Source organism: Balaenoptera acutorostrata, chromosome X (assembly GCF_949987535.1).
Source record: "Balaenoptera acutorostrata chromosome X, mBalAcu1.1, whole genome shotgun sequence".
Taxonomy (NCBI): Eukaryota; Metazoa; Chordata; class Mammalia; order Artiodactyla; family Balaenopteridae; genus Balaenoptera; species Balaenoptera acutorostrata.
Window position 1 is genome coordinate 90,018,446 of NC_080085.1, and position 12,788 is coordinate 90,031,233.

General features: G+C 40.4%; 1 protein-coding gene across 1 annotated transcript; it reads right to left on the reverse strand.

Moving 5' to 3' along the window:
* Positions 1–10,045: 10,045 nt before the first annotated feature.
* LOC130706286 (melanoma antigen preferentially expressed in tumors-like) lies at positions 10,046–11,791 on the reverse strand. The gene is made up of 2 exons (XM_057537673.1): positions 11,394–11,791; positions 10,046–10,559 (listed from the first exon to the last, which is right to left on the reverse strand). The coding sequence occupies exons 1-2, from the start codon at positions 11,789–11,791 to the stop codon at positions 10,046–10,048; spliced, it is 912 nt and encodes a 303-aa protein (XP_057393656.1).
* Between the last annotated feature and the right edge of the window lie 997 nt (positions 11,792–12,788).

Here is a 12,788-nt window from a genome sequence, read left to right on the forward strand (position 1 = left end):
GAAAGAACACAGACCCCACCAAAAGGAGCTTGCGGTCACCAAAGCTGGAACAATTCAAGAAACTAAATAATGATATAATTTGATTATAAGTCACAATATAACATAGTTATTCATGATTCAATACTGACATAAATAATTTGATTAGTTATTTGATTCAATAATTTGAAATCAATTTTATAAAACAATTTTTATAAACAACTTGAAAATTTATAAATAAATAAATGGGGGAGAAAAGACAGCTCTTCAGAATTCCAATGAACCAATGTAGTAGGAATAAGGAAATAGAAAGTCACCATTAAGTCATAATTGTTGTAGGCAAGATCAACAGATGGATTTCAAAAGTCGTGAATAACAGTCTGAGAAGAAATAGGACATTTTCATAGCCTGAAAGTATTTCCTACACGATATTTATTACTTACAAATAGGAAAACAGTACCATTACAATGGAGCAACACAGTTGTCCCTACCTTAATCAAGTGTTGCAAATGAATATCATCATTAATACAACATATGGACACCATGTACCCCCTCACATGATGCTTGCAGAAGGGAACAGAATCGCTTTTGCAGCGCCGTGGTATAAGACCTAAAATTAAGGCACAGTGACATGTATGCCCTGACATTCGGGGGAAAACCCAGAGGGTCTCAAATGGACTAACCACAAGTTCCCAGTCCCCTCTTGTGCTCCCAGGAAGAAGGTCCCCTAGCCAAAGAACCAGCCTTATCATGGGAACTAGCCACAGTGCCTGCTTGCCCCTGACTATCGGGTTTCAGTTCCCTACCAGCTCACAGAAGTATTCAAACAAGCCAATCACATCCTCCCATGTGACCCAAGGGTCACCTCGTCCTCTTGCTACTACAGACTGCCCCCCACAGCCCCTGCTTGTTCACTCTCTTCCAGAGAAGGACTCCTGTGAGGCTCTACCTGGCCAGCAGTGTCCTCCTCCCCAGGCTGTGAGTAAACGTTACTAATAAGCTGCTGTGGGTAGTACCTGTCCAGTGTCAGGTGTCGTGTGTTCAGCCACCCCCAGAGCACTAGGGTGGAAATTCCTCCATCACCAATGGGATGAAGGGGAGGAGAATAAAACAGGTATTGTTGCCAAAAATGTATAAGTTCAATCAAATCACAAGAACACATCAGACAAACCCAAGTCGACAGACATTCTATAAAATACCTGACCAGTATCTTCAAAAGCGTCAAGATTGGGAAAGACCCAGAAAGCTGAAGGAACTGTCAGCCTGGAGGAGACTAAGGAGAAATGATGGCCAAATGCAATGTGGTATCCAGAATGGGATGCTGGAATAGAAAAATGAGATTACTGGGACAAATGGTGAAATTCAAATAAAGTACGTAGATTAGTTAATAGTACTGCATCAATGTTAATTTCCTAATTTTGATAATTTTTCTATGGCTGTGTAAGATGTTAACATTAGGGAAATCTGGGTGAAGGCTTTCTATACTATTCGCAAAGTATCTGTGAGCCTAAAATTATTTCAAAATAAAGCATTAAAAAAAATTCAGTGGTTAAAGGAATGGTTATTGTATAAACGACACTGTTTAATAATAGTTTAACTAACTGAAATACCGTTAGGAGGATGGATAAATGCTCGAGCCGCATCATCCATTACAAAACGATTTCAAACTGCTTTAGAGAGCCCATTAAAATAAATGAAAGTGCAGTCATCTCCAAGATGTAGATGAGTATTTATCTGCTCTTCAGAAGATAACCATTTTAAGTATAAAAGCAATGGAATACCGTACATAGAGAGAGAGAGAGACAGAGACCAGAGAGATACAGAGAGAGGTGGGGGAGGGGGGAGAGAGACATACATTTCAATACTTACAATTTAAAGTCTGAGATGTCGAAACAAACCGCAAACAAAACTGAGGTGCAAAGGAGAAATACCTTTTTTTTTTTTTTTAAGAAGCGGAAGGCTGCTGATCGAGGGATTTTAAAGAGAGAGCGCGAAATGATTAGCCACCCGACTGAAGCGAATCACAGCTGAGGAAAGAGGAACGCACGGAGCGTGGACAGGACAGTGGACCGAGCAATCCGTTCGATTGCCCTTCTTATTAACCCCCAAACCTTGACCCTGGGTAATTTAATTTAGGTCAATAGAGGCGTAATTTATAGAAAGAATGCTGTTGTAACTTACCTGATTGGAACAAGAGTTGGAAAAAACTTGAGCTGTCCAAGACCCCAGCAGTAGGAGCACGTTCCTCCCTCTCTGAAGCTCGCAGCCGACAAGCCTCAGCGTTTCCGGCACTGGGCGTCTTAACGCTTCTCTCTCACAGTTAAACTCGCCGGAAAAGGACTTGGATTGGTGCAGCTCAGGTCAGGTGACCCCCTATCCCTCAATCTACTGGGAGGCGGGGCCAGATTCCCGACCCCACCCAGAGGGACCGAGGGGAGAGAACCTTAGGCGTGAGAGGGTTCTTCTCAGGCGCCAACCCCACCCTCCTACATCTCCTTGGCACAGTGTCTCTCCTCGTGGCCTGGGCAACGCCTGGCCAGGGTTTCTGCCAGGCCCCGTCTCAAACCTAGAGAGCTGACGTCCAAATTGATAGGCTACACAACAGGGTGTGTGAACTTAAAAACGAGTGGCCACTGATGACAAAAAGCCGTCAGACTTTAGTGTCCCTGGGGCTCTGCTATATAGATAGATAGATAGATAGATAGATAGATAGATAGATAGATAGATAGATAGATTAGATGATAGATAGATAGATAGAGATATATATATAGATATATCTCTATATATCTCTATATATCTATATTTAACATCTTTATTGGAGGATAATTGCTTTACAGTGGTGTGTTAGTTTCCGCTATATTAAACAAGCGGTCGAGTCCCCACCAAAAGATAGGAAAAATGTATTCTTGCCTCTGTGCAGTAAAGCCAGCAGAGCATTTACATTATTTGACAAAAGCAACGGAATGGAGAAAACTGCCGCCCGCTGATACCTCTCCTATCAATTGCAAGGATAGCTAATAGTATTTGTTTCCAACCCTCTCCCTGGACTCCTGATTCCACTTCTTCCCTGTCTGCTTCCTTTTCTGGTCCCAATTGTTTACCACCTTTTGGAATACAATACACTTTATTCATATGCTGTTTTGTAAATTGGCCATCTCCCGTGGTGGAAAAATATAAATTCCAGGAGGGCAGGAATCTTTGTTGGTTTGTTCATTAACATATCCTAAGTGCCTATAGTAATGCCTGGTTCACTGGATACTTGAATATTTGTTGAATGAATTTTTCTCCAGCCACACTAGCCTCTTTTTTGTGCCTCTAACCCTAACTCACCAAACATGTTCCCCAACAATTATGTGTTTTCCTGTAACAGCCTGCCCCACATAGCCCTATAACCACCTTCCTGACTAAACTCACATCTCTGTCACCTTATCAGACAAGCCTTACTTTCCTTCATGGCACTTAGCATTTGAACATAGCTTTTCTGGGTTGTTTTTCTTTGTTCGTTTGTTTTCCTTTTTGTTTTTATTTTGCTTTAGTTTACTTTTGTTATTTTCTGTTTTCTTGCTTCAACACTTTTTCTTTTTTTTCTTTTTTCTTTTTATTTATTTTTGGCTGCATTGGGTCTTTGTTGCTGCGTGCGGGCTCTCTCTAGTTGTGGCAAGCAGGGGCTGCTCTTCGTTGCGGTGCACAGGTTTCTCATTGCAGTGGCTTCTCTTGTTGCGGAGCATGGGCTCTAGGTGCGTGGGCTTCAGTAGCTGTGGCACACGGGCTCAGTAATTGTGGCTCATGCGCTCTAGAGCACAGGCTCAGTAGTTGTGGCCCATGGGTTTAGCTGCTCCCTGGCTGTGGGATCTTTCCGGACCAGGGCTCTAACCCATGTCCCCTGCATTGGCAGGCAGATTCTTAACCCGTGCGCCACCAGGGAAGCCCAACATTTTTTCTTATACTCTAATTGCAGATAAAGAAGTAGACCAGCCACGGCCATTTTAATTTTTGCACTACAATGTCATCTTTCAGTAGATGGGGTAATGGCATCAAACATCTTAAGACTGGATCCCTGGTTTTATGGCTTTACCACTTAGTGGTACCACAGGCTACACGACCTTGGCCAGGCACGTCAACTCTTCCAAGATTTCATTATCCATATTCAAAAGGAGAATGGCAATTTTTTTTTGGAATTTTATTTATTTATTTATTTATTTATTTTCAGCAGGTTCTTATTACTTATCTAGTTTATACATATTAGTGTATACATGTCAATCCCAATCTCCCAATTCATCCCACCACCACCCCCAACCCCCCTCCACTTTCTCCCCTTAGTGTCCATACATTTGGTCTCTACATCTGTGTCTCTATTTCTGCCTTGCAATCCGGTCCATCTGCACTATTTTTCTAGATTCCACATATATGTGTTAATCTACGATATTCGTTTTTCTCTTTCTGACCTACTTCACTCTGTATGACAGTCTCTAGGTCCATGCATGTCTCTACAAATGACCCAGTTTTGTTCCTTTTTATGGCTGAGTGATATTCCATTGTATATATGTACCACATCTTCTTTATCCATTCATCTGTCGATGGGCATTTACGTTGCTTCCATGTCCTGGCTATTGTAAATAGTGCTGCATTGGGGTGCGTGTGTCTTTTTGAATTATGGTTTTCTCAGGGTATATGCCCAGGTGTGGGGTTGCTGGGTCATACGGTAGTTCTGTTTTTAGGTTTTTAAGGAACCTCCATACTGTTCTCCATAGTGGCTGTATCAATTTACATTCCCACCAACAGTGTAAGAGAGTTCCCTTTACAAGGAGAGAATTGTTAAGTCTGTGAGAGAAATGCCACTTGTCATATACAAGGGAACAGCATAAGGCTATCAAGAGATTTCTGAAAAGAAACCTTGCAGTCCAGGAGAGAGTGGGATGATATATTCAAAGTGCTGAAAGAAAACAAGCGACCACCAAGAATACTCTATTCAGAAAAGCCGTCCTTCAGAAATGAAAGATAGATGATGACATTCCCAGACAAACAAAAGCTGAGGGAGTTATTCACCACTCGACCTGCCTTACAAAAAATGCTAAAGGGAGTTCTTTGAGTGGAAACAAAAAATTAACAACATGAAAACCTACGAAAGCATATAACTCATACGTAAAAGTAAGCATATAGTCAAATTCAGAACACTCCAACATTGTAATGGTGGTGGGTAAAACACTTTTAACTTTAGTATGAAAACGGAAAGACAAAAGTATTAAAAATAAATACAGTTGCAATAACTCATTAGTACTCACAATATAAAAGATACAAACTGGGACATCAATAACCTAAAATGAGGTGGGAAGAGGTAAAAGTGTAGAGATTTTGCATATGATCAAAGTTAAGCTGTTATCATCTTAAAGCAGACTGGCATAACTAAAGATGTTATATGTAAGCATGGTGTTAACCACCATGGTTAATTAATTTTAGTTTTCTTTTTTTTTTTGGTAAGTCTTTGAAATGCGGTGCATTATCTCAATATGTAAGCAATATGAACAGATTATTAAATAATTTTGCATCCTTTCTCTTCTTTTAATTGAAATATAGTTGATTTACAATATTATATTGGTTTTAGGTGTACAGCAGAGTGATCCAACATTTTTTCAGATTATACTCCACTACAAGTTATTATCAGATAATGCCTATAATTCCCTGTGCTATACAGTATATCATTGTTGCTTTCCCATTTTATACCTAGTAGTTGTATCTCTTAAACCTATGCCCCTAATTTGTCCCTCCTACCTTCCCTCTCCCTTCTGGTAACCAAAAATTTGTTTTCTATATCTGTGAGTCTGTCTCCATTGTGCATGTGCATTCATTTGTATTATTTTTTAGATTCCATATGTAAGTGGTATCCTACAGTATTTGTCTTTCTATATCTGACATTTCACTAAGCATAATATTGTCTAGGTCCATCCATGTTGCAGCAAATAGCAGAATTTCATTCTTTTTATGGCTGAGTAATATTGCACTGTGTGTGTTTGTGTGTGTTTGTGTGTGTGTGTGTGTGTGTGTGTGTGTGTGTGTATGCCATATTTTTCTATCAGTTCGTCTGTTGATGGGCACTTGGGTTGCTTCCATATCTTTGTTATTGTAAATAGTGCTGCTATGAACCTTGGGGTGCGTGTATCTTTTCAAATCCATGCTTTTGTTATTTTTCTGTATATGTATCCAGGAGTGGATTTGCTGGATCATATGGTAGTCTTATTTTTAGTTTTTGAGGGAGCTCCATATTGTTTTCCATAGTGGCTGCACCAATTTACACTCCCACCGACAGCATACAAGGATTCCCTTTTCTCCACATCCTCTCCAATATTTGTTATTTGTAGACTTTTTGATGATAGCCATTCTGACAGGTGCGAGGTGATATGTCATTGTTGCTGTGATTTGCATTTCTCTAAATATTAGCGATGCTGAGCATCTTTTCATGTGCCTGTTAACCATGTGTACATCTTCTTTGGAAAAATGTCTATTCAGGTCTTCGGCCCATTTATCATTGGGTTGTTTGTTGTTTGGATATTGAGTTCTATGAGCTGTTTATATATTTTGGATATTAACCCCTTGTCGGTCACATCCTTTGCAAATATTTTATCCCAATCCTTAGGTTTTCTTTTCATTTTTGTTGATGGTTTCCTTTCCTGTGCAAAAGCTTTTACGTTTAATTAGGATTCGTTAGATTATTTTTGTTTTTATTCCTTTTGCTCTAGGAGACTTATCCAAAGGAATATTGGTATGATTTTTGTCAAAGAGTGTTCTGCTTATGTTCTCTTCTAGGAGTTTTATGTTTTGAGGTCTTGCATTTAGGTCTTTAAACCATTTTATTTTTGTATATGGTGTGAGGGAATGTTCTAATCTTTGTTTTACATGTAGATGACCAGTTTTCCCAACACCACTGATTGAAGAAACTGCCTTTTCTCCATTGTATATTCTTGCCTCCTTTTCTGTAGATTAATTGACCATACGTGCATGGGTTTATTTCTGGACTGTCTATTCTATTCCATTGATCGATGTGTCTGTTTTTGTGCCAGTACCATGCTGTTTTGATTTAGCTTCGTTGCATAGTCTGAAATCTGGGCTGGTTATACCTCCAGCTTCACTCCTTTTTTTTCTCAAGATTGCTTTGGCAATTTGGGGTCTTTTGTGGTTCCGTATGAATTTTTGGATTCTTGGTTCTAGTTCTGTCAAAAAAGGCATGGGTATATGGTAGGGATTGCATTAAATCTGTAGATTGCTTTGGGAAGTATGGACATTTTAACAATATTAATTCTTCCAATCCAACAGCATGGGATATCTTTCCATTTCTTTGTTCATCTTCAGTTTCCTGCATCAGTGTTTCATAGTTTTCAGATAGGGCTTTCACCTCCCTGGTTAGGTTTACTCCTAGGTGTTTTATTCTTTTCAATGTGATTTTAAACGGAGTTATAAAAAAAAAAACTTTCTGTTTGTGATATTTCTTTATTAGTGTATAGAGATGCAACAGATTTTTGTATTTTAATCTTGGATCCTGAAAGTTTGCTGAATTCATTCATTAGTTCTAATAGTTTTTGGGTGCAGGCTTTAGAACTTTCTATACAAAGTATCATGTCATCCGCAAAGAGTAACGGTTTTACCTTTTCCCTTCCAGTGTGGGTACCTTTTCTTTTTTCGCCTGATTGCTGTGGTTAGGACTTCCAATACTATGTTAAATATAAGTGGTGAGAGTGGGCATCCTTGCCTTGCTCCTGAATTTAGTGGAAAGTCTTTCAGCTTTTCGCCATTCACTATGATGTTGGCTGTGGGTTTGTCGTAAATGCCCTTATCATGTTGAGACATGTTCCCTCTATACACACTTTGTTGAGAGTTGTTGTCATGAATGGATGTTCAATTGTGTCAAAAGCTTTTCCTGCGTCTATTGAGATAATCATGTGATTTTTATCTTTCCTTTTGTTAATGTGGTGTCTCACACTGATTGATTTGCAAATGTTGAATCATCCTTGTGACCCTGGAATAGATCCTACGTGATTTATGGTGTATGGTCCTTTTGATATATTGTTGGATTTGTTTTGCTAATATTTTGTCCAGGACCTTTTCATTTGTATTCATCAAAGATATTGCCCTCTCATTTCCTTTTTCTGTAGTGTCTTTGTCTGGTTTTGGTGTCAGGGTATTGGTGGCCTTGTTGCATTCTTATTTTATGATGTCTTTGAAATGCCATGTGTTATCATTTCAACAAAGCAACAACATATACAATTCATTTAACCTGTTTGTCTTTCTAAGTCAGAAATGCAGTAACAAAATGGAGGTAAGAACAGGTTATTAACTATTTTTATTAATTATTAATTTTTACATTATTTTCTCTGTTTTTGAAATGCAGTTTATCACTTCAACGTGTAAGCAATAAGAAAAAATAATTGTAAAAACTTTTTTACTGAGTCTTTAAAATGTGTGCGTTATCATTTCAACAAGGAAACAGTGTAAACATCATTCATTACTTTTACATTCTTCTTTCTTACTAAGTCTTTAAACTGCAATCTGTTTTCATTTCAACAAGGAAAACGCAAACTCTTTTCATTTCAACAAGGAAACACTATACACAAAATACTAATTATTTTTCCATTCTTTTCTGTTATCAGATCGTTGACATTTTCTATGTTACCATTTCAACATATAAACAGTAGGAACAACCTATTAATTAACTTTATTTTCTCTCAGTTAGTCTTTGAAACGCAATGTTTTATCACGTTGACACGTAAAGATATAAACAGGTAATTATTATAACATTTTTCTTACTAAGTCTTTGAAATGCAATGCTATCATTTTAACAAGTAAGGATATAAAGAATTTAATTTACATTCTTTTATCTGTACTGCCTTTGATATGCAGTATGTTATCATTTCAACATGTAAACAATACACGTAAATTATCAATTAGTTATTCTACACCCTTTGTTTCCTACTAACTCTTGGATACACAGTGTGCATTCAACACCTAGGGTACATCACATTTGAGAGTAGCCAAATTTCTAGAGTTCAGAAGCCACATATGGTTAGTGTGCACCATACCGAGCAGTGCAACTCTAGTGGAAGAGCAGAGGGAGCAAATACATATGCAACCATGTGTACCATGAAGGAAATATACATGGTACATTAAGAAAAAGCAGCAGCAGAATAAATCTACTTAAATGGGGAAGTAAGAGAAAACCTATCTGAGGAGGTAACATGTACGCCATGACCTGAGGCCTGAGCAGCTATCCAACAGCATAAAAAGGCCAACATCATTTGAGCAGACTATATAAGGGGAAAAAGTGAAAAAAATACTGTGTTATGTGGGGATAAATAATTTCCCAAGTCCTCTAAGAAAGAGTAGAGAAACTGATAAATCATAGGAATGTCTACACTCTGAGTGAGATCAGGGACTTTATCTTTCTTAGCACCTGGAAATGTACCTAGATCATAACAGATACTTGGTGAATGTGTGTGGAATAAGGAATAACTGAGCCAGGGGTCTGAGACCTGGGAAATCAGGCAGCAGTATGCTGATGAAGATACCAGTAGGTAGTGGGCATACTTTGTTTGTTTCCTTTTAGTTGCATGTGGTTTCTCACAGGCCACCTGAGGTAATCAGAAACACAAGAAGTTTGCAGGTCCCTAGAGGGTAAAATTATTCAACAACTACCACCTCTAGGAAGAGTCTCAATTGATCTGACTTGTGTCAAGTGCCCATAAATGGATAAGTGAACCAATCAGTGTGGATAAGGAAATGATGTACCATGACTGGGTCAGCTTACGTCACATACCCAACACTCTGGTTAGTAACCAGAAGACGTAGAGGGCAGTGGCCAAGAGATCCAGAGGACCTTTCAAATTCCTGCATTTCCTTTTAAAAGTTCCTCTTTTATAGAGATCGGTTTACATATCCAGTGTTCCTAACCCCAGTTTCCTAGAACAGTAGAACTTTACATATGTGTCTCTACAAACTTGGGTTTCAGGTGAGAAAAAAAAAACAAACTGAACGCTTTAATGGCCACACATCAGTGTTGAAACACCTCCTTGTACTGTGGACATCACTTTGAACAAGTGGCCCAGGTCATGTCATCCCGCTGTGCCCCGTGCAGCACCGCCTCCAACTGAGCCTGGACTTCAGCAAGTTTCTGTCGGTCCAAACTCTCATGAAAATTCCATTCCTCGTAGCAATGGACAGGGACAGGATAAATCACGTACTTCAGCTTCATCAAGGATGTCAAGTGCTGCAGAAGGCTCTTGAGCACAGGCATCGTAATGGGATTGAAGGCAAAGCTAAGGACACGGAGGTGGGTACAGTGGCTCAGGGCTGGGAGGACGGCAGAGAGAGTAGAATCAGTTATCATACAATTATTTATCTCCAGATGTTGCAGGGTGCTTGAGACCTTCTCCAGCAGAGTCTGGAAGGGCTCATAAACCTCTGAGAAGATCTGGTTGTTACTGAGACTCAATACCCTTAGGTGGGTGGCCTGAGAGCTCTGGGACAGGACAGTGACATCTCTGTTAGAAAGGCTACAGAAAGGTAGATACAGTGTATCCAACTGAGGTGGCACAACTCTAAAGAGAGAAAAAAGTAAGATTATTTCAGAAGAATGAGGGCAATGAGCCCCAAATTACAGGTACCTAAGGCTCTAGAATAAACTACTGTGTTCATGGTTTGCAATAGCTGGTTAACAATGTGGACTTTGGGATCAGACTTCATAGATTTGTGACCCTGAGAAAGTTACTTTACCACTCTGAGGTACAGGGTTTTAATCTTGAAAATGTGCACAGCAGTAATTATTATACAGAAGTGCGGGAAAGATTAAGTGAAGAAATTGCATGCACTTAGTATATACGACATAATCAGTGTTGGATCTGATTCACTAATTTGGCGAGGATGGGTCTGGGAAAGCAGCCAACTGAGGGTTTCCTCTGACTAGTTCCCAGATGACAAGCTCTCAGTTCAGGGTCTAAGCCTTGGGGAAAATACAGGAGCAAAATTATCTGGCAGTGTTAACTATTGGGGCCCATCCATGGGCATGTGCATTAGTCCTATAGCTTAATGTTTCTCCATCTGAATGCCTCCCCTTCCTCTCTAGAGAGCTGTAAAGTCCAATAGGAGAAGGACTGAGTCTTTTTCACCAATATATTTACAGACTTATTATAGTGTCTGCCCACGGCCACTGAATGAATGAATGAATGAATGAGCACAGCTTCCTTTTCTAACCTCATCTGCTGCTCACCATAAGGTAGCCCTCTCTCCCCCGGCTAGGTTCAAACTCCCAGCAGTGCCTATGCTGAGGCAAAAGGAGAAATGGGCTACAAGGAGCTTAGGAAGATCCAAGCATGGTCTCTTCTGTCTTAACAATGAGGTGTTCAGGGAACCCAGGTTCTTCCCCACCCCCTCACCTGAGCAGTGTGTGCAGTTGATCTGTGAGGCAGAAGAAAGTCAAGCTGAGCTCCTGGAGATTGTCCAGCTGCCCAAGCCAGAGGAGAAAAGATCTGAAGTTCCTTCTCTTATAAGATTTAAAGGGGATGTTACACAGAGTCAGGCTGTTCAGGTGGATCACCCGAGCCAAAAGGGTGACGACTTCTCTCAGATTAGCCTGATCCATTTCCAGGTGCTCAATGCACCCCAGATCCAGAAACTGCAGGATACTTTTGAGGGCAGACATTCTATGGATTCGCAAACCTCTGCAGCAGAGGTGCAAGGACCCAAAGTTCTGCTGAACTTTACTACAAAGCAAAGAGAGGAATTGCTCTGTTCTCACGGTACTATTGAGGGAAATATCCACTAGTAATTCCATGGGTTCCTGAGCTGAATGAGGCTCAGACCCGGAATTACCAATCCCGAGGCACCTGACACTATGCTGAGCGTCTTCTATATTAAAGATAGAGCGCTGAGAGTAAATGCATGACTGAAAACAGAAAGGGAATGCGGTCCCAATCTCAGAGCATATTGTCTCACAGTCCAGGTCAGGCCTTAAATCTAGGATCCTCAGTTTGGGCCCCCTGTAAGGAAAGGAAGAGACAGAACACATGAGAGATAGCTGATTTTAATATAACCCAGCAAGATCAATGATGAGAAGCAGGGACAGAACACTTTAACCCTGGTTTTCACTTCACTGCCATTCACCAAGAAGTTCTTTCCACACAAATGCAGCGTCTTTCATCCTTTCCCCACCCCCTCCTTCACCTCCGGGCTTTCCCTGTCTCAATGCCCATATTCCACTTCTGTGTAATCGCACTCAGATCCATTCATAGTGTCCTCAAACACCTCTGTTCTATAATCAACTCTATAAGGCAATAGAGTCCCGAAGGTGACCCCAAGTGCTGACCGACAGCTCTGCAAAGACTGCAGTATTCACCATTGGCTACTGTTGGGAGACGGTTAGGTATCCCCCTGCCCCAGGCTACAGCATACCCTCCTGCTTACTCCCTGTGTCTCTACTGGTCATAGTCTTACCAAGAGGAAGAGTTCTGGGCAGGGAGGATCTGCAGACCATCAATCATGGCTTCCAAGATGTCATAGGATGACTCTCGTGTGTTCAATGACCCAATATGGAGACAGCGAAAAGGCCAAACCTGCACCATTGCCTTTAGCACCGTCTTATGCCCACCCAAGAAGGCAGCATTGAACAATGGAACAAAGAGGTCTCTTGGGATTTCGTCCAGGGCATGGATAGCTGCAGGCTCATTATTCAGCAGACTCTTTGCAGCAAGCTCTAGGAGTGTGACTGTGGTCTTTTGGTCCATCTTCAAAAACCTGCTTCAGAGTAGAGAGTATTTAGAAATCCTGAGAAG

What these genes read in the sequence shown, in the direction of transcription:
- LOC130706286 (XM_057537673.1), bottom strand. Translation starts at nt 11,791, where the DNA reads ATGGAATTACTAGTGGATATTTCCCTCAATAGTACCGTGAGAACAGAG. An exon ending in CAACTGCACACACTGCTCAG is followed by an intron (nt 10,560 to 11,393) that starts GTGAGGGGGTGG and finishes TTCTCTCTTTAG; the next exon opens with AGTTGTGCCACCTCAGTTGG.